This window comes from Anthonomus grandis, chromosome 22, assembly GCF_022605725.1.
Source record: "Anthonomus grandis grandis chromosome 22, icAntGran1.3, whole genome shotgun sequence".
Lineage (NCBI taxonomy): Eukaryota > Metazoa > Arthropoda > Insecta > Coleoptera > Curculionidae > Anthonomus > Anthonomus grandis.
The window spans coordinates 13001669-13022760 of NC_065567.1; the positions used below are offsets into that span (position 1 = coordinate 13001669).

Here is a 21092-nt window from a genome sequence, read left to right on the forward strand (position 1 = left end):
GATATCCGGAAACCGGCGGAGTTTCTATTGTTATACGCACCTGTTTATACGGTTAAACAGGTGCCCTGGCATTTACTAATCATTCTACGTGTTTGTTCCAGACTTGCGGTTATAATTATAGCGTTTTTAATAATTTTTAACCTTCAAAGATGTATTTTCATACAATACGAGCTTAAACCGGTAGGTTTGCGTGGAAGTAACATTAATTATCGTCATTCTGTAAGTAGTACTGAATGATGTCGCAAAGCAAAGAGTGCTGCGCGAAACGATCATACGACTATTATTCAACATTCGCGTAATGGTATTGCAAACTCGACGATGACTCTGCAATTAAAACCATCATTATAATCTTCCTCGGTCAAGAACACCTAATATATGAGTTATTATAAGTGTGCTTAATTTTCGTATTATTCCGCAGCGCAGTTTAGAGAGCATTGTGACGGACATTCAAAGTCCAAACGAACCACCCTTAATAACTTCAAAAAAACACGTCAATTATTTAGATATACAGGGGTCGTTTGATTTTATATTTGACAAAGATGCAGGGGGAGATGATATTTATAAACCAAATTGGTCTGCTTTTGATAGAATGAAAAATGTTTTGCTGTCGATATACAATATAGGAAGAACGGGAAACTCGGAGGTAAGTATATATAATTTTGTTTTAAAAAATTGTAAAAAAAGTTAGATTTTTGTATTTTTTTTAGATGTGTGTGTGTAGTGGCTTGATTTTTTGGCGTTCTGTAAGAAAGTCATATATGGAATAATTTTTTCTAGGAATATATAAATAATTTTTAACGAAAATGAAATATGGTTGTACTGTGTTTTTTTCTATATGAATTTATTTGAAGTCCAGTTTAAAAAAGTAGCATTTTTAATTCCCCAAGTTCAACTTAAAAATGTCAACAATAAACTTCCAACTTTCCTACTCCTGAAAAAAAGTCCCAAACCCATCTTTCACTTGTTTTGCTTGAAGTCCACTTCGTCTTGGAATATTTTGAAGAGGTGTATAGGAGGTCATTCCATTATCCTCTCATCTCCAAGATCCCTGAATTACCTGCCCATCCACCTCACGATCCAGAACCTCTGTAGGAGTATATCTTGATCTTGACTGTCTGCTTTTTCTTAAAAAATTGTGGAGGAGAGTACAAGTCATAACAACAGCAGAAGCCTTGTCGGGTTGTAGTAGCTTTGGTTTTCTAAGTACTCGAAATACAGAAGCCATCATACCTAAAACGTTCTCACCAACTCAACGAGCACGTGATAGGATACTTAAAATGTATTTCTTCGCTGTCTTTTTTGTGATTTCCTGAATACGGTTTCATAATATGCTCGTTCAAACCAAAAGCATCATCAGCTACAATAACATAAGGCTTTCGTGTTTGTTGAGTGGGGATGGATAAGGTGTGGGTGAGGTAAATTCAATTGATTATTTTCCAACTTTTCAAGCCAGGACGTATTTTTAAAAACATCTCCATCACTTGTTGTTGCTAATTTCAGCCTACATAAACCTAAATTTAGTACAAATATTTAAAAAAAATTGGAATGCAAGCAGATCCAACAAAAACTGAACTATGACCAACATGCTAAAAACCTGTTTGATGTATACCCACACAATAAGATCTTAATTCAACGAGGCCTTTGTTATTGGAAACCAGGGGTAGTCATTTCCAAAGGTGATTATAATGACCATCATGTTCGAACCGAGCAAGGGGGTGAATATAGAAGAAATCGCGTTGATTTAAGAGAAAGAAAAGAGAGACAGAAAGAAAGACCTGAAGAAAATATTTTCAATAAAGTTTCAGAACCAGCTGTTTCAGAAAATTCTGGAAGCAGAGATTTCAGCGAGACTAAGCCTGTTGTACAGGCTTTACCGCAAGTCAATTCTTCTGTAAACTCTATGGACAATAACATTTCTAGAGCTAGAAGTGGTCAGTTACTTAAGCGCCCTGAAAACGTGGACCTATAAAAATAAAATGTGCGCTTTTATATATATGTTATTCTATAAGTTTTTAAATTAAAATGTTCCTGTTCGTTCATCTTATTTTATAACTATCATTTATGTTAATAATAGGCTTTCTTTTATTTTTTAAATGAGGGGCGTATTATGTTTAAAATCTTATGATGCTGTATGACTCCACTATTAAGTCGTAGAAAAAAAAAAGAAAGCGTCTGCAACCTAAAGAACAATGAAAGATGGCTGCATTTTATATGACATATCAGATGCTTGACAGTCCGTGTAATCTCCAGAAGGTAATTTAGCTCTCTTACCGCCATCTATATGTCGAGGAGTAGAACCTTTTTCAGTGTTCAGTACATCGCCCAAGCTTTCAAGGCCCTGAAAAAGTCAAGGCCAAGACTGTCCCTAACATTACTACTGTCAAATGTCGAGTCGCGTCAAGATGGGCGCCATCCGAAAGTCCCCTTTGGCAAATCAAGATCAAGTTTCTTGATTAAGAAATGTTTCTCTTGTATCATTTTTTCTAAAAATTCACATCATTTGCATACTTTATTATCATCTTTGTTGCATCTTTCGTTATTGTATTTACTTAGTTTATTTGTAAATCGGTCGTAGGACGACCTAGATTTTTAATTTCAACTTTTTCTTCAAAGGACGCTGGCCTATTCTTTAAAATTTAGAATTGCATGCATTATTATTATTTAATTTTACGCAGAGAAATAAGTGCAACCGAAGCGACGACACGAGATCCGACGCATCGAAAATAAACCATAGATTAATACTTCTTACATAGGAAACTCCCATAAGTGACAATAGAACACTGAACGTCGATTGAATGTTGCGCCCTCTGAATGTCGAGGAGTAGTACTGACAGGAAGTAAAAAATGTTTTTGTACTGCGTGGATGGCCAAGTCTTTCTGCAATAGGCCGTATCGGACGACCATCGACTCGTAGAGCAACAGCATGTGCAACTTATTCTGGACTCATCGTTTTTAAACGTATCGCTTACGCAATAGCCCCGAAACACACTTTCAAAAATAACTTAAAAAACGCTTCAAAAAACTCAAAAATATACGGCAAAATTAAATCTGTAATTCGTCGACAAACAATCTTTTTGAAATAAATGAATGAATCAAAAAACAAGTTGTAAAGAAAAGATTGGGCTTGAAAAGAGAAAGCAGCAAAAAGAATCATTATTAAGTTGACTTTTTTTTCCACAGAGTGTTTAAAACTTTAGAGTAAAATTGAACTTTTTATTAATTCATATCTAACAACAAATCAGTTGGAATTTTTTTTAGCTTCTATATGAAAAAACTATGACAATAAAATGTCCTAAAACACGACAAAAATTTATTAAAATCAATGTAATACTGCAAAAGTTATTAAGAATTGAATTTGAACCAAATTTTCGTTGTCCGGTTAATTATGGGGGTCACCATAATTAACCGGATTAATGGGGGTCACAATATCACACCACCTTGTGAGGAAGGTGAAGGGTGCTCTGGGTAGTGGCAAGGCCTGTCTGGGTGCGTTTCTAGACATTGAAGGGGCGTTCGAAAACACCCCTTTCGCATTTATCTGCCAAGCATTCGAGAGCCGCGGCTCAGAACCCTGTTTGGTTAGCTGGATAGAGGCCATGCTCTCGAAACGTTATGTATTTGCCCAGCTCAACAACGAGATTGTCGAAACATTGGCGGCTAGGGGCTGCCTGCAGGGAGGAGTATTGTCTCCTACCTTGTGGTTGACAGCCTGATAAATCTATTAAACAATGCTGGCCTATACACACAGGCCTACGCTGATGATCTGATAATCCTTTGCCCGGGGAAAGACGGCGTCTCAATACGGGGGCCCTTTGATGAGAGCCCTGCGTATGGTGGACATATGGTGCCTCTCGGGGGGTCTAAGGATTAACCCCAAAAAAGCAGAACTCCTACTATTCACGAGAAGACGTAACTTTGGCACGCCCCCTGTTATATCTCTAGGAGGCGTGCAGCTGCATTACTCCAGGACAGTTCGTTTTTTTCGGAAAGTTAGATCCCAAACTCTCCTAGTACGATCATGCAGACACCAGAATGAAGAAGGCCACCTGCGCGCTATGGGCTGTCAGGCGGGCTTTCGGCAATACCTGGGGTCTGTCTCCTAAGATCCTCCACTGGATCTACTCGCGCATTGTGAAACCTCTTCTCACATATGGGGCTATCGTTTGGTGGCCATGTACGGAGAAAGCGAAAATTCGTGCTCAATTGGACAGAGTTCAAAGTCTTGCATGTCTCAGCATAACGGGTTCCATGCGGACGGCGCCAACTAGAGAGCTTGAGACTTTGCTGAGCCTTCCGCCTCTGGACCTCGTTGTGCAATTCAAGGCAATGAGGACTGCGTACAGGATATACGTCCTCGGCGAACTACGTGCTGGCGAGACTGGTCACGATAAAATTTGGGCCGGAACCCATAGTTGGTATCGCCAAATGCGTTGCGGTCGCGTCAATGAAGGGTCTGCTGGACAAGTGGACCAACCGAAGATGAACTAAGTCCCCTGGTATGAGACAGGCCAAAGCGTACATAGGTGGGCCCTCTGCCTGTCTCACCAAAAATCTACTACGCCTAAAAAGACGCGAAATTCGGCTAGTGACAGGTCTTTCAACCGGTCACTGGCACTTAAGAAGCCATCTCCATACTATCGGTATTGCGGACAACCCGGAATGCCGATGATGCTGTGAGGAGGATGAAACCGTTGACCATGTAGTCGGGGAGTGCCCAGCACTCACGCGCGCCAGGTTCAAATACTTGGGTAACACTTTCAGTGTACCGAGTGACTTTAAGTCCTTCAGACCAGAGAGCCTTATCGGTTTCTCTAAGGCCGTTGGGCTCTGGTAACCCCCGGTGGGGCATGACGGGTCCATTAGGAGACTTATATGCACAACTGCCTTGGCAGCCCACTGTTTCGACAATTCCTTCATTCATGGGGGCCAGTGTATATTAAGCGTTCTAGATAATTATTAATTTTATCAGGGGCCGTTTTTTTGCATCACGAAGAAATGTTATTAAAATGTGACGGATTAAGAAAAATGTAATTTCCGCCCCTCGAGACGAAATTTTGCTATTCGCTATTTCTAGTCGATGCAAAAAATCAAATTGTCCGGAGGTGATATCTTGGAAAAAATATTAACCGTATAAGGAGCGATATACAAATCTAAAATTTTTTCGACATTTTTTAATCGTGTATCTCAAAAACTAAAATGTTTATTACTCAATCTGTCGTTCCGCTTTTTCAACTGTAGTGTGAACGTGCTTTCAGCCTCGGCGAATCTGTCAGATAGTATTTTGTTTTGCGGACTTGCCATGTTTATAATTTCAATTTCAAACTTATCACTTATTTGTTCTGTTTTGTACTTTGACCTGGGGTTCTTACATTAATTTTTTCTGTAATTTGTGTAGGAATAGTTATAAGGAACTTTAGTTTGTGCTTAATTCACTAGCTAGGAAAGATGTTTTCCAGACATGTAGCTCTTAGAGTAAGTAACAATTAAATTATTTTTTAAAAGCAATAATTTAATTATTTGATTCTAGAATATATTATATATTTTTTTATAGTTCACAGGCCAGTTTCAAAGGTTTCAAAGTACACTACTTATTGCAGAGCACAACAATGAAACTTTGCTTCCAATAACTCAAAATGCTATTACAGCTGCTAAGAAACTAGGGGGTGATGTGACAGTTTTAGTATGTGGAACAAAATGTGGTCCGGCAGCTGAACAGCTTTCAAAAGCTGAGGGTTTATCGAAAATCCTAGTCGCAGAGAGTGATGTTTTTAAAGGGTTTGTAGCAGAAAATGTGTCAGCCCTTGTTTTAGAAACACAAAATAAATTTAAATTTACCCATATTGTTGCTGGAGCCTCATCTTTTGGGAAGTCCGTGCTTCCAAGAGTAGCAGCCAAATTAGATGTTTCTCCAGTCTCTGATGTAATTGGTATTAAATCACCAGATACTTTTGTAAGAAGTATTTATGCTGGTAATGCTATTCAAACTTTACAAGCCACTGACACTGTTAAAGTTTTATCTGTAAGAGGCACTAGCTTTGAACAAGCAAAGTTAGAAGCAGGATCTGCTACAATTGAGAAGATTACAAGTGACAGTTGTAATACACAATTAACAACTTTTATTAGCCAAGAACTAAGCAAATCTGATAGGCCAGAACTTACAAGTGCAAAAGTGGTCGTCAGTGGAGGTACAGTATTTATTGCATTTTCCCCCTTAGTGTGCGGCCACACATAAAGCTGGTCATGGAGAAGAAGCCAGAGAGTACTTTGGATACTAGCCACATATGTCGCGGGTTTGATGTGATGTTTTTATGGAAAAATCTCTTGCTTATAATGTATATTTAATCGATTATTAATTAAAGTTTCAGAATTGATTTTTCACAAGTACTTCTCCAAAACTCTATATGAAATAACCTAATACGCGCGAAAATATTAAAAAAATTTGAACGCTCTGCTAGCAACTACGCGTTTTTCCGCCATATGTGTGGCCGCACTTATTGATCAACTACATAGTATCTTAAATATCCATTTGTTCCAAATAAAACAGCCTCTAGGCCACTTTCTTTCCGACCCATTTGTATGTGCTTATTTTCGTGTTAAAAGACAATATAATGCAAAATATTTAAATAACTAAAATTTATTGCATCATATATTACCTAAGAGGTATTTTTAGGTTAAATATTGGTTAGCCTTTTTTTCCAAATTCTCTTTTCAGTAAAACTTTTATTTATATTAATCAATAAATTTAAGTATGAAATTTTATTTTTCAATTAATTTTGTTTTTGATATTCCATCTTATAGGTCATAGATTATTTAAAAAAGAATCTTTATAGTCAACAATATGCTTTAATTTTATATGATTTATTACATTTTTGTGTTTAGGTAGAGGCTTAAAATCTGGAGATAACTTCAAGCTGCTTTATGATCTAGCTGATAAGCTTAATGCTGCTGTAGGAGCCTCAAGAGCTGCAGTGGATGCTGGTTATGTACCAAATGATCTGCAAGTTGGACAAACTGGTAAAATTGTTGCCCCTGTAAGTATTTTTTGTACGTACTTAAGGGTTATTATAACGACTTTTAAAATATTTATTTTAATATACATATTATATTTAAAGTGATTGTATTAACATCTTTTATAGTTTCTTCGCAATACTGATTTAATAATGTTATATTGGTTCTTAATTTATTATTCAGCATATCAGATTTCTGTAAAAAGTCTTAGCTATATGTACAATATATAATTACTATTATTCTTTTAACAAATAAGATTATTGATAGGGCTTTAAATTCATCAGGTTCTTTGTAAATACGTTCACTGTTTTAAATTATCTGCACTTATTGCGCTTCATAAAAAACGATGTAATGGGTTCCTAAAGTGCTTTTTTAATCCATAATTTAACAAGCATACTCTTTTTTATTCACATGTTAAAAGTTTACTTCTAATAGGCCTATTAAACACAATCATAAATAAGACTTTTTACTGTACTCACGTACAATGAATAGGGGGTCGAGTTGATAGAAATTAGTTTAAGCACCATTATTTCCTTTGAGGAAAATAATTATTTTTTGGCTAAAATCAGCCAAATTGTAATGTGTTATAAGTTTTATTAGTATTTTGATGTATAGTAAATGTACTATATAAGTATTCAGATAGCACGCTTCACACATGGTTTAAAATTCCATCAAGTTGATTAGTCTACTTCACCTAAACTTTTCTTTTTAGGAACTATACATTGCTGTAGGAATCTCAGGAGCGATTCAACACTTGGCTGGCATGAAAGATAGTAAGACTATTGTTGCTATCAATAAGGATCCAGAAGCTCCAATTTTCCAAGTAGCTGATTATGGACTTGTAGCAGATTTATTCAAAGCTGTCCCAGAAATGACAAGCAAATTGTAAAAAAATTGAATTAAGAAGTTGCAAATTTTACATAGAGCATATAGCACACGTATATACACGTAGTTAAATATTAAAAAAATGTATAAATATAAATTTTAAACTATAATTTTTTTAATGTGAACTTTTAAATTTTCTATACCATATTAATTTTTGTATTGTAATAAAATTATTTCCTTTATTAAAAAGCAGATTTTACTATTTTGAACTTTATTTTACAAATGTAAATATATGGACGGAGTCTTTTCAGAAATTATCACACTTGTTCTGCCACAGTCTAACCTTATAAAATAATTTATTGGAAGAGTTTCAATAACTATTCAGTGAGTTAACTTTCAATATCTTACAGTAAAAAAATAAATTGAACAATATTTTACTAATAAAAAAATATTTTGTTCCAAAAAACGGGAACTCCCTATCTACAATGTATACATTTGGCAGCCACTAAATCTATATAACAATATATAGTACACATTTAAAAAATAATAAACAAAGGTTGGTGTAAATATTATAAAATATTGCTGTTAATAAAAGTGGAATAGAACTATGCAATGGTGGAAGAAAAATTAAGGGAATATTTTTTGCCTACATGAAATATAATTGCTTTACTATATAACCTGCAAGAAACAGATATTTTTTGTATATAGCGTGGGATCAGATCCACATTTCCAAAAAACAACAAATCATATGTGTAAGATGTTCAGAAGATTCCAACATTGCCATATGGCCAGCATCTGGTATTAGTTCTAAGAATGATCTTGGAATGGTCTGGAAAAAATCAATGTAATGTTGCAAGTATTTTTGGAGCAAACATATTACCCTTTCCATTTCACATTCTTGTACCAAGGTAACATTTTTATCCAACAGGCCATGTACCAAAAGAGTAGGTACTAAAATTCTCCTATGAAATGATGCATCACCTTCCAACCACTGCTGCCCATGGATTAAAAAGTCCTTAAAATGAGGAGGTACAGAAGATTCATCTTCACAGAATTTAAAATTTTTACCCCTGGATGAATAAAAAAAACTCCTAAAAAATTTTTTTTAGGCTATTGTTTCATATATTACTTTGGAATTTACCTCTTTAATCCACAGTACATAAAAGGGTGACATAAATGATGAGCCCAGCCATATCTTGATATTTCATTCATATCAGCAGGTGGAGCTAAAGGTGTGGGTCCACCTCCACTTATAAGGATTAACTGAGCTATTTTGGTTGCCCTGGTAGGGTATAGAGCTGTAATAATACTACATCTAAAAAGAAAATTGTTTCATAAATTAGTATTTTAAAAGAAGCATTATGTTAATATGATCTTACCCATAGGAATGGCCAATCAGCACACATTTCCTTTGGTTTTCTTTTTTCATATAATAGTCAAAAACCGTACTAAATTGGTTAACAAGGTTTTTAAACTGGTAACAGCTTGCTTTATTAGGAGCTGAACTAAAACCATGCCCCAACATATCAGGGGCAATAACCTCAAAACCCCTTAATGCCAAATTGTGCATTAGGGTATTCCATACTTCTGCAGTACTACCCAATCCATGCAGCAACATAATTAAAGGTTTAATATTTTTGTGAATACAGTTTTTTAAGCTAGGCAGACTAGAGTCTGGTGGCACTTTATGTGAGTCTTTGTTCATTTTCTGGTTCCTGAGTCTGACAGCTGAATCTACTTCTGATATCTCATAACTTGGGTTTTCAATACCTTCAGTGTTATTCAAAATAGTTTTCTTTGTACATTCATCAAGTGCATTGCTTAGTGTTTGTTCTACAAAACCTTGTGCAAATTGTTCCAGTGTTTCTTGTTTCTGTTGTGAAATACTTGAGGATGGCTTCTCCAGACTAAAAATATTATCATGTAAACTTAACTCTTTTTCTAAAATTATTAATCTCTTTTTCAATCAAGGTAAACCTAAATTCTAATGTATTAAAAATTAATATTTTGGGTTTCTATTTACTTTTTTTCAACTTTTTTCCATCATCGTTGCATTCATCTTTTTGCTGCTATAATTTTTCATCAAAATGCCATAAATTGCTTTATAATTACTTAAATTATGAAACAACACATTTTATAATTTTCTAAATATGAAACAAAACATCATATGGGTAAACTCTTAAGTAAATATACAGGGTGCCTCCGAGTAAGTCGGCACTATTGGTTTTGTTAATATTTAAGATAAAGGGTCGGATAAATTAGCAACCTAGTAGGATTTTTTCTGCTGATTAAAACTGTGAAAAAATAAAAAATTGAACATCAAAAATAATTTTTTTTTAAGTTTATTTACACTAATAGGCTAAATCTTAAAATAACAAAGTTAATCGATATTAATCATTTTGCCAAATTGGCTTTAAAATGTTTGAATAATTAAATACGAAAAGTTACACGTTAGCAAAGTTTGTAATTTTTGTAATATCTAAATTTAATAAAACATATTTCACGCGTATTCAGACATGTGATATTTTAGAATGTTACCTTTTATTTTTTTTTTTTTAATTGCGACAGAACCAGACTCGTAATTTGACAAACCGGCAAAGATACTTTTTATTTCTCTACAGAAAATTTAGAAGTAACGAAAATGTCTTTAATAGAACTAGAAAAAGAACCAATTTATCGTAAGCGACGATGTTGAAACCTCTATTTTGGCATATTTTGAAGCTCATATGGAAAACTCAACTAGAGATTTAGCAGATTTTTTAAGAGCTTACTGTGTGAACATAAATTCGTCCCATACAAGTATCGACCATTATGAACATTGTTGCCTGGCGATAACGAAAGAAGACTTGCTTTTTGCAACTGGTTACGTAATGCTTTTTGCAACTGGTTACGTAATGCATATGCAGCAATATTTTAAAACGTATAATAAACTGCTAATTTTTTAAACAAAGGTATATTTAACAGTAAAAATGTACCTACATTATTGGTTCCAAGAAAATCTTTCCAGAAACCCTCAAAATCAATTCATTTCAAAATAATTAAGCGTTTGGTGCCACTTATAGGAAACCAAATAATAGGACCAGTGTTTTATGATGCCACTTTGATCGGAGGGAGATATATTGACCTTATTATATCTGGAGCGCTGAAGGATTATTTGGGTAATGTTAATTTGAAGAATATAGACAAATTTATTTCCGACAGGATGGAGCATCTCCCCATCAACTAAATAATGTAAGAGTACTCCTAAATAGACGATATTTAACCATACATAGATTGCTACAGATGGCCTGATTCATTTGTCGCATAGGTTACCAGACCTACCCCTCTAGACTTTTAGTTTTGGGGTTACATAAAGAATGAATTGTATAAAAAAATACAGAACCATTGAACTTCAAACACATATTAGGAAATGAATTGGATTAATAGATGGAAGATCAACTTTAAAAGCTACAAGACGCGTGCTTAAACGTGGTCAGTGCCTCAATATATTGAACAAGATGGCGATGTTTTTGTAAGACTTGATGTTTTTTTTATCTCTCTTGTCGCATAATACGGCAACCAGTTCCCCACGACCATGTATTGCTTGTAATTTCTAATAGCAGGTTAGTGCAAAGGCATGTGGCTATTTTATCAAAATGCTTGAACATATGTGGTTATCTTTACTGTTCCAATAAAGCTCGTGAACAAATGTCATCTTTAGGTTTTCCAAACGACCAGGCAAGCTAAGTTATCGCCAAAAGCTGCCGCAAGAGGGTTTATGGGTTCCGAATGTTCCGATAAATAAACGAAATCATTTTCCTTTTTGAAACCTTAAGGTTTTGGAAATAGGTCCACCACTCTTGTCACGAGGTGGCTCTAGATTAAGTTGACCATTTGACACTAAGTTATAAGACAGTGAATGATCATGCTATCTTTATTTTTGCACTCAGTAGCTTAACATATATTTTTTACAATTTGTACTGACCCAGCTTTGTTGCCGTTGTTCTTCCTAATATTTACCCTCTATACTTGGGAATAAAATCCTTTGGTATTGCGTTATTTTGGTTATGTTTGACATCACTGTGTCATCTCTTTGTTCTTTTCGTTCTCTATTTTGAAGGACTCTGATGGGTAAAACATCTTCCCAAAACGCCGAAGATTGGCCATATTTTTCAAGTAACATGTAGTTTCCTTTTGTCATTCTTTTAGACGTTGTTTACCATGTAGACACTAACAAACGGCAAACTTCGATTAGTATTTTTAGTTACGCTCTATTTTTGTTGAAAACAAAGTAATGGAGTGTGTCCCAAAAATAATTTTTTTAGCGTATTTTTAAAGAGCATATCAAAATTATATATAGTTGAAAATTTTTAAGTTTACCTGATTAACCGTTTTCAAGATAATTAAAATCAAACTTTTTTGATTTAATATAAGTTATAAAATTTGTTTTACTCGAGAAGTTCTTTAACAAATGGTAAAAATGTAGTCCATTTACTATTTAATATAATCCCACATGTACTTGAAAATCATTTTGAACATTTTTAACGATTTATGTAGAAAGTGTGCACCAAAATTGAAGTACACATTATAACGTTATTGATAGTTTTTTTAATGACTTTTATTAATTATTTCTAAAGACCATATAGAGCATCACCTTATACAAAACTGCAAAATTTCAGGATTTTTACGATTTCCAAGATAATTGAAATGTTTTGTTTATATGAAAAACAAAAATTTAATGACAATGTTTTCCTTTTATCAGTGTTCAAAATATAGCCTATTTGCTACTTGGCACTGCCCTAACCCTACTTGAAGCTCAATGTGAACGTTTCTTATCTTTCTTATATTAACTCCTGGAGAGATTACTCTACACATGAGTGTAGCCTTATTCTGGTTTTCAACTCCTCAATGTTTGCAGACTTAAACACAAACTTTGGATTTTGAATATCCCACTAGGAAAAAATCTAAAGAAGTTAGATCGGGGGATCTGGATGGCCATTCAAAAAGTCCTCTTCTACCAATCCATCTGTCTGGAAATATAGTATACAGATAGTTTCCAACAGGTCGTGCAAAATGGGGAGGCGCAGCCTCTAGGTCAAAGCAGATGTTTCTATTTGGCATATGAGATTCTATTTGATCAGGAAATAAAGCAGCTAGATTTGAAACTACTTCTTCACGTAAAAACTGTATTAGCTTCCTCCATGTAGATTTTCTTCAAAGCAAATTGAGCCTATACCATGTTGGCCTACAATTCCTGCCCAAACATTTAGTTCTCTGGGTGATGAGGGAGAATTTTGTCGATTTACTTTACTTTGCATCAGAAGAGAATATTTTCTGTTTTAACAGCATTATTTTGCAGTAGTTCCATAAATTGTTCGCAAAATTCGATTCTTTAAGAAGTCCATAACTTCCTTTTAGGTTCTTGTTCTATACTCGCCGGCACAAAGTTCCGCCACCCTGAAATATTGGCCAAGTTTGATGTTTTATAAATTTTTAATTTTTTATCAGATTCTCACGATTTTGCCATCAGTTTTTAGATACATTTGTTGTAATTTTTTAAAATCATTTTGTAAAGTAGCATTTTTTGATTAGGCTATATTATACAGGAGTAAAACAAAGTGTTGTTTTTTCTCGTAGTTTCAAAAGACCCTGTAGGAAAATTAAGGTGGATAATTCTGTTTACATACTGTTCCTTGTATCCATCTTTCATGTATTCTAAACATTTCGATTTTTGATTCATTCCATTATCTCATTTCTGCTGCGAGCTGCAAATTTTTTCTTAAAACGCTGATTTGAAGCTTATTTTTAGAAAATTAATGTCAAGTTTTCGGTTAAAAATTATCGACGTTGGCTAAGGACGCAATTAATGTGACAAAGTTTGACAGTGTCACTATTATAATTTGTTGTGTGTCAATATGGTATTAACTCCAGCAGACGTGGGTAGAATTGTTGCGTTAATAAAGGATGGCCGTAGCAAAAGTTATGTCGCTCGTACTCTGAGATTTCCTCGGTCTACAGTTCGAGATGCCTGGAATAGGTATTTACAGACGGGAATTTTTACTAGACGACAAGGCTCTGGCAGAAGAAGAATGACCACTGCAGCTGATGATCACTTTGTCACCATTAGTTCTTTAAGAGATCGAAGATCTACTGCTGTGTGTCTAAAAAATGACTTGCGAATACTTCATGGAGTAAGTGTAAGTGAAAAAACGATACGTAGAAGATTAGCAGAAGCTGGACTTTATTCACGAAGGCCAGCCAGCAAGATATCCAAAATTACTTCCTCGGCATCGACAACACCGACTGAGGTTTGCAAGGTCGCATTTTGAGTGGACTCTAGAACAGTGGGCAAACGTACTATTCACAGATGAATCCAGGGTTTGTTTAGGGACGCCGAATGGTCGTGAGCGGGTATACAGACTTAGAAATTAAAGATATGCTGACTGCACCATTTCAGAACAAATCTCATATCGTGGCGGTTCAGTCATGATTTCGGCGGGTATTTCTACCGAAGCACGCACCAATCTTGTATTTATTGAAAATGGAGCTCTAACCGCCCACCGTTACATTGAGGAAATCCTTCAAGAAGTTGTTGTCCCATTTGCTCCATTCATTGGGAACCAATTTACATTAATGCATGATAATGATGCATGACATTAATGCATGACCTCACGTTGCACATGTAGTGAGCGAATATCTGGATGAAGTTGGACTCCCAAGATTGGAATGGCCCGCATGTCGCCCGGATCTCAACCCAATAGAACATCTTTGGGATCAACTTAAAAGGGCCGTTCGTCGTCGTCCTGTACAGCCACAAACCTTGCAAGACTTACGACTAGCGCTGATCGAAGAATATGAGGCTATTCCTCAAGAAAGAATAAGGAACCTTATCCATTCGATGCCGCGAAGACTGCAAGCTGTTATTGCTGCGAGAGGAGGAAATACACGCTATTAAAATTGTTTTTTTTTAGTTAACTTTATGATATACCTAGTGTTTGTTTCTCCTAATAAAAATACGCTTCAAATCAGCGTTTTAATAAAAAATTTGCAGCTCGCAGCAGAAATGAGATAATGGAATGAATCAAAAATCGAAATGTTTAGAATACATCAAAGATGGAAGGAACAGTATGTAAACAGAATTATCCACCTTAATTTTCCTACAGGGTCTTTTGAAATTACGAGAAAAAAACAACAGTTTGTTTTACTCAAGAAAAATGCTACTTTACAAAATAATTTTAAAAAATCACAACAAATGTATCTAAAAACTGATGACAAAATCGTGAGAATCTGATAAAAAATAAAAATTTATAAAACATCAAACTTGGCCAATATTTCAGGGTGACGGAATTTTGTGCCGGCGAGTGTATCTCTGTATCTAATCACCATTAAGATTTCAATCTTGTGCTTTTCAGTAAAATTAAAAAAAAGTAGTTAAAACCGATTATGTGACTTCAGATCTCGGCATCAGCGGTTCTCTTTTACTTTGGATCAAGTCTTATCTGATGGATAGAGAGCAGCGTGTTAAAATTGGTGGTTTTTTGTCCAACCCATTTTTGACAACTTCAGGGGTCCCTCAGGGCTCCCATTTGGGACCATTGTTATTCAGTCTCTTTATCAATCACCTCGGCTCCCTACTGGAGTCTGAGTTTTTGCTCTTCGCTGATGATTTGAAAATTTTTCGGCGGATTTCCTCCTCTCAGGATCAGTTGGTGCTTCAGAGAGATATAAACAGAGTGTTTTCCTGGTGTAAGTCGAATGAAATGTCATCGAATGTTAAGAAATGTGGGTTTATGAGGTTTACTCGTTTAAGGGTCTTCCCTCCTTGTCAATATGTTATTGATGGTATCCCCTTGAAGGAGCTTGACTCAGTCAAGGATTTGGGTGTCTTTCTGGACCCGAGTCTTACTTTCTCCCACCACTTCGAAAATACTGTAAATAGAGCTAATAAACTGCTTGGTTTTATCAAAAGATCTTGCAAAGACTTTACTAATGTGTCAGCATTGAAGACACTATATATTTGCCTGGTGAGATCTCTTCTCGAATTCTCCAATATTGTTTGGTCACCTCATTTTCTGATTCACATTGAGAGGCTTGAAAATATCCAGCACAAGTTTATCAGGTTTGCCAGATATACTCTTATGAAGTCAGGCCTGGATCTTACCTGTTCAGAGACCAGGTCCTACCTGAGCATAAACTCCTTATCAAGTAGAAGGCAGTTCTTTGATGTTTGCTTTGCGTTTAAGGTTCTGAATGGTATTGTTAGAAGTCCGGAATGTCTGTGCCTTTTCTCTTTGCATGTATCTTCTTACACAACACGAGGTCAGGCGCTTCTCCATATTCCCTTTTGCAGAACATCCTATCTACTAAACAGTCCTATAAATAGAATAGCTTCTACAGTGAATAGATTTGCAAAAGATCTTGATTTTTTCAGTACATCTTTAAATAAATTTAAGTCGTCAGCTAGGGCAACTATCTTGGGATAGTGCCGTACTCCCACTCTTTGGATTAGGTTTAGCACAGTATTGTTTATTAGTATTATAGTTTTTACTTAAGACTACTGTTAATTATTAATAAGTACTTGAAATGTTATATACATTGATGAATAAATCAATAAATAAATTTACTGTTTTTCTTTACTGTTTGAACAAATATGAAATACCACATTTCATCCAGATTTATGAAATTCCCTAAAACATAAATAAAAAAGCAATACTCTTAAAATTATGTTGTTCAAAAAGTTCACAATAATGTATTTTACCGTATTATTCAGTGAAACCAAGTGGTTTAAAATTTTTAAATAATAAATTACATATATTGAATACAGTTTACAAGAATTAAAAACTCTCAATTTTGTATAATTATATATGCTCTTTAGAAATAAGCAATAAAAGCTATTTAAAAAAAATCATCTATGTATTTCAATTTTGGGACACACAGTATATTAATTTCTACATAAACTGTTTAAAATGTTCAAAATGATTTTCAAGTACATTTAGGATATTATATAATAAATTGTATAAATAATTAATACAGACTCAAACTGTATAGCGAACTATCAATTTTGCGGATTGAATGCAAATCCAATATGCAAAAAACAACCCCAAACTATTATATTGCCATATCTGTGCTTAATAGTATGAGAAATAAATTTTGGATCCAGTCTTTTATTTGCTGGATGATGTATGTACTGCCCTCATCACTCAAAAATATCAAATTTGACTCACTACTAGACAAAACATTGTTCTAGTCCCTAGCAGTCCAATGTCCAATCCAGAATGAATGATATGGATATAAAGGCAGATAAAGAAAAAAGAAGCTCCATTAGCGTGCAGAGTTCGGATTAATCAACCATAGCTCAGAAAGGTTCATAATTGCAACAGGCTGTAGACTTGTCTTTTCCACAAGGCATGGCTAATAGTCTTCAATGTTATTTGAAATAATAATATGATCAGCACCTCAATGAAACAAAATACAAAACAAGTCTCTCTAATTTTATCACAATAATTTTTCTTTCTATATAAAAATCTTTGTAAAATAATTTGTAAGTAATTCTTTTTGTTGTTGGAAACACACTATATGTCAAAACTAACAAATACTTCAACTAACAAATATATATAAATAGCCTGAAATATTAAGACTGGTAGGTGTTTGTATAAGAATATATTTGTGAATTTATTAGGTTCAAAATTGAATTTATATGATCCCCTGAAAAACTCTCTATTTTTATACTAAACACTAAATACTGATATTGCTGAATACACATGCACATGTATAGGAGTACTAAGATCTATTGAAATATTTTAGTGTCATAAACTATATATAGGTTCTTACCATTCATTAAGTTGTACATCTACCGTCAAAGTTTTTGTTGAATTCCTTAAAGATTTTCTAAACGAATTCCTGAAGGAGCAATTACAGCTAGTATTTCTTAAAGGTTTATTTTTTGTGAACCAATATTCTTCTGATATAGACATCCTTTTGGAAGAGGGTTCTGGACTGATAACAAATAAATCTCTCGCTTTATCAGGCATGAAATGAATAACCCTTATATTAATTTTTGAGTCAACAGAAATGAATTCACTATCTTTTGGTGGAACTGGATCAGATGGATATACTCGGTTAGTTGAAGTAAAGGCACCAGAAACATTTCTCCAGGTATCTGAAATTTTGGGAAGACAACCCAAACCTGGACAACTGGTCTCCTCACTCATTTTTTCACAATTGTTATGTCACACCCATGATAATGTTTCAAATCATTTGTCTTAGGCTGCAGGTGACTCTTTAAGTCTGCCTACACATATTAACATTCAGTGTTTTTAATTAAATTAAAATTGCAACCTTTAACAGTACCAAATTCCTTTCCATTAATGGGTATCTGCTTATTACGTAAAAATACTTGTTTTTTTCTTTAGCTTCTGTTTCTATTAAATTAGTATGTCTGGCCAACAATTACTATGATAATTAATAATCCCAATATTGCTAATTCCAATACATTCAATAGTTGTAAACTTTACTTTTTCTGTTGTTTTTTCATGGGTTGTCATTGTTTATATGATGACATTGACAGATACTTATATAAATAAAAGGGCAAAATTGTTAAATGATTAGGGACCATACTATAGTGAATACTGAATAACAATCAAAGATTCGTTAAATTAAACATAAAAGTGAGGAGGTCTTGTGTATAAAATCGTTGCTTCTGTTTGTAAGTTTGAAATTACTGAAATGTGTTTATCAAAATATGAGGTTAATACAGAACTACTAGTCCTCTGGTTTTAGTATTCACACGCAAAAAAACAAAAATACAGAATAACAATGGATGACAGAACACAAAAATATAGAGAAATACTAGCAGGTACAAACTGAACACCTGTTGCTTAATATGTGGGTCCTTATCCTTAGGACTGTATACCAGTATGCCGGAATTACGATAGTCGGAACAGAACGCAACGGAACGAAGCGCAAAAATCTGCGCGTGAGTTGAGTTGACAGATCTGCATGCATTATGAAAATTTGACAATAGTGACACTCTTGACAGTTTTAACGTTGATTTTTTTATTTTTACTTTTGGAAGGTGTCGCCTCATGCGCCAAGAAATTATTGCTGAAATTACTGGTGACTAAAGCTTTCTATTTACCGTAAATTCTAGTTTTATTTCTTGTAGAATTAGAGCATAAAACGCCATAGAATTTGGAATCAGGTGAATTTCCTAGACATAGGGTTCCTTGGTAAAGGCAACATGGGCTAAATTAATGGAAGAAACGAGCTGGTAAGAATATTTAATACTTACAAATTATTATTAACTTAGTACTAAGTACAAAAATAAATTGGCGAGAGAAATGCCTGGAAAACAATAGGCCTGCTTTAAGAAGAAGAATGTAAGATTATAGATAGATCAATCAATTTTATCTATTCATAGCATCTGCTTGTGATCAGAGATGGACTGTTAAGAGCTAAATGCACAGATATAAAGAGGCTGTACAAAATACACCATCCGTTACCGGATCTGCAAATATGCCAAAATGGCATCATTTTAGGGCTATGGTCTAGGTCTTTTGGACCAATTTTTAACAGCAAGACGGTCGGTCATTCATTCTTTTAGATACATTGCAGAAATACACTATAATTAATATTACAGAACTACAACAAATTTCGAAGATGTTGCTGAACAGGCGGATTGTAGTTATGTTGAGGCTCCTGCTTCTGATTTGTGGGATTCCATGAATAACATTATTGGAATGGAAAAAGTTATTGTAAAGCGGAGAACGATGAAAATTCTCCTCCGAGGACATTGTGGTTGCGACATCGGGAACCAACAAGACTAATGCGGAAAAGCTTCCTTCTACTCCTAGGCAAGCAATGCCCATAACATCTAGGAAGAGAATCCTACCTTTGGAGAGGACCAGCACTTATCAAGAAATTCTTATAACCAAAATGGAAGAATGTATTTTTAAAGAGAATGAAAAATGATGACAAAGAAAAACAATACGATAGTCCAGCTTTGATTTTGCAAAAGGGTTGGCAAGGGACATGGAGATCTTAACCAAAAAAGAAAATACAATTATTCAAAGAAATTATTTATGATGTCTTAAATGATTTGATTACTTCCCGGGACATTTTAAGTATAATTTGTGAATTAATATATTTAATTTTTTCAAGTGTTTCAATTTTTCTTTGTGTGATATTAATTATTCCAAAGACTTGTGTTCTATAAGTAAACTTTTTTTGAGAACAAATGTATCTTTAAGTACGTTTTTGTAATATTTTTATTAGAGTTTTGTTTGTTCTTTTTTTCGTTGTAAAAAACTATAAATAAATAGTTTTTATTCAGGAAACTTAAGATTTTTTTGTAGATACATAAGTATTAAAAAAGTTTTGTATTTTGTGTTGTTGTAAGAATTAATATTAATAAATGTTCATTTAAATACATGCTAATCTGAAAAATTCATTTATTTTAAATCTTCAAGTAAGAGAAACAAACTTATTTCTTAACGCAAAACAAAGGTATAAAAAATAATAAAAAATAAATATTTTTACTTATTAAAACCGCCACTATAATAAAATGAAATTTTCTGATGCATCTTTTTATCCACATGGTTCCTCTAATATATTACAGAACCTGCATCAAAAATAAAATAGGAGACAAGTGTATCCCTCAAGTCTTGTACTGGCCTAGACTTGTTATTTGATCCTATTTTGTCTGCAGGGTCTAAATTTTCAGGCATGTTTCTCCACTGGCCATCATGCCAATTGCCTTCTTTGTCTTCCCAGTCCATAAACCCTGTTGGACAATACCGTCTTTTACTGACTGAGATGTCTTCTTCGCCTTTTTGAATAAAGTTGTGAAGAACACCAATGGCTTTCATAATATCTTCAGCAGTATCCACATTGGCCACTATTGGGTTGCAAAGACGTCTCTACCTTTGAATGATTTTAAAGGATTGAAATGATTCAAAGGGTACGTCAAACTATAGAAAATTATAGTTGGAATTTTATATGTTAAAAACAACTGACAACTAATACGCGACAGCTGATACGCTACCATGAGCGCACTACGTTGTTGTGATGCTCGGCCAAGCGGTTGCGCCACAACAGTTACTTCATTACACGAACTTATAAATATACCTGGACTGCCAATTCAATAAAAAGTAAATAACCACTACTAGGGGGCCGCCATTTTGTGTGATTGTGTCCTTTCGATGTTGGTCACTCTGACAAATTTTAGTTGTGCCAACTGTAGGGAAACAAAGCAATTAAAGTTTTTGAGAGGTTATGTTTAC

General features: G+C 34.3%; 2 protein-coding genes across 3 annotated transcripts; one reads left to right on the forward strand and one right to left on the reverse strand.

The window, feature by feature from the left end:
• Nucleotides 1-5304: 5304 nt before the first annotated feature.
• On the forward strand, nucleotides 5305-8095 carry LOC126748939 (electron transfer flavoprotein subunit alpha, mitochondrial). The gene is made up of 4 exons (XM_050458491.1): nucleotides 5305-5472; nucleotides 5552-6185; nucleotides 6880-7031; nucleotides 7721-8095. Exons 1-4 carry the CDS (start codon nucleotides 5446-5448, stop codon nucleotides 7895-7897), a joined length of 990 nt encoding a protein of 329 aa, XP_050314448.1. The 5' UTR covers nucleotides 5305-5445; the 3' UTR covers nucleotides 7898-8095.
• On the reverse strand, nucleotides 8088-18655 carry LOC126748938 (protein ABHD8-like). 2 transcript variants are annotated; one of them, XM_050458490.1, is made up of 6 exons: nucleotides 17644-18655; nucleotides 9213-9740; nucleotides 8975-9148; nucleotides 8902-8924; nucleotides 8714-8848; nucleotides 8088-8662 (listed from the first exon to the last, which is right to left on the reverse strand). In XM_050458490.1, exons 1-5 carry the CDS (start codon nucleotides 18021-18023, stop codon nucleotides 8811-8813), a joined length of 1143 nt encoding a protein of 380 aa, XP_050314447.1. In that variant the 5' UTR covers nucleotides 18024-18655; the 3' UTR covers nucleotides 8088-8662; nucleotides 8714-8810. The 2 variants fall into 2 exon arrangements, with proteins under 2 accessions (XP_050314447.1, XP_050314446.1); XM_050458489.1 differs by having other exon boundaries at nucleotides 8714-8924; nucleotides 17644-18646.
• Between the last annotated feature and the right edge of the window lie 2437 nt (nucleotides 18656-21092).

What these genes read in the sequence shown, in the direction of transcription:
- LOC126748939 (XM_050458491.1), top strand. Translation starts at nt 5,446, where the DNA reads ATGTTTTCCAGACATGTAGCTCTTAGA. An exon ending in CCAGACATGTAGCTCTTAGA is followed by an intron (nt 5,473 to 5,551) that starts GTAAGTAACAAT and finishes ATTTTTTTATAG; the next exon opens with TTCACAGGCCAGTTTCAAAG. An exon ending in CTGGTAAAATTGTTGCCCCT is followed by an intron (nt 7,032 to 7,720) that starts GTAAGTATTTTT and finishes TTTTCTTTTTAG; the next exon opens with GAACTATACATTGCTGTAGG.
- LOC126748938 (XM_050458489.1), bottom strand. Translation starts at nt 18,023, where the DNA reads ATGAGTGAGGAGACCAGTTGTCCAGGTTTGGGTTGTCTTCCCAAAATT. An exon ending in CTGATTGGCCATTCCTATGG is followed by an intron (nt 9,149 to 9,212) that starts GTAAGATCATAT and finishes TTTTCTTTTTAG; the next exon opens with ATGTAGTATTATTACAGCTC. An exon ending in ATGTACTGTGGATTAAAGAG is followed by an intron (nt 8,925 to 8,974) that starts GTAAATTCCAAA and finishes AAAATTTTTTAG; the next exon opens with GAGTTTTTTTTATTCATCCA.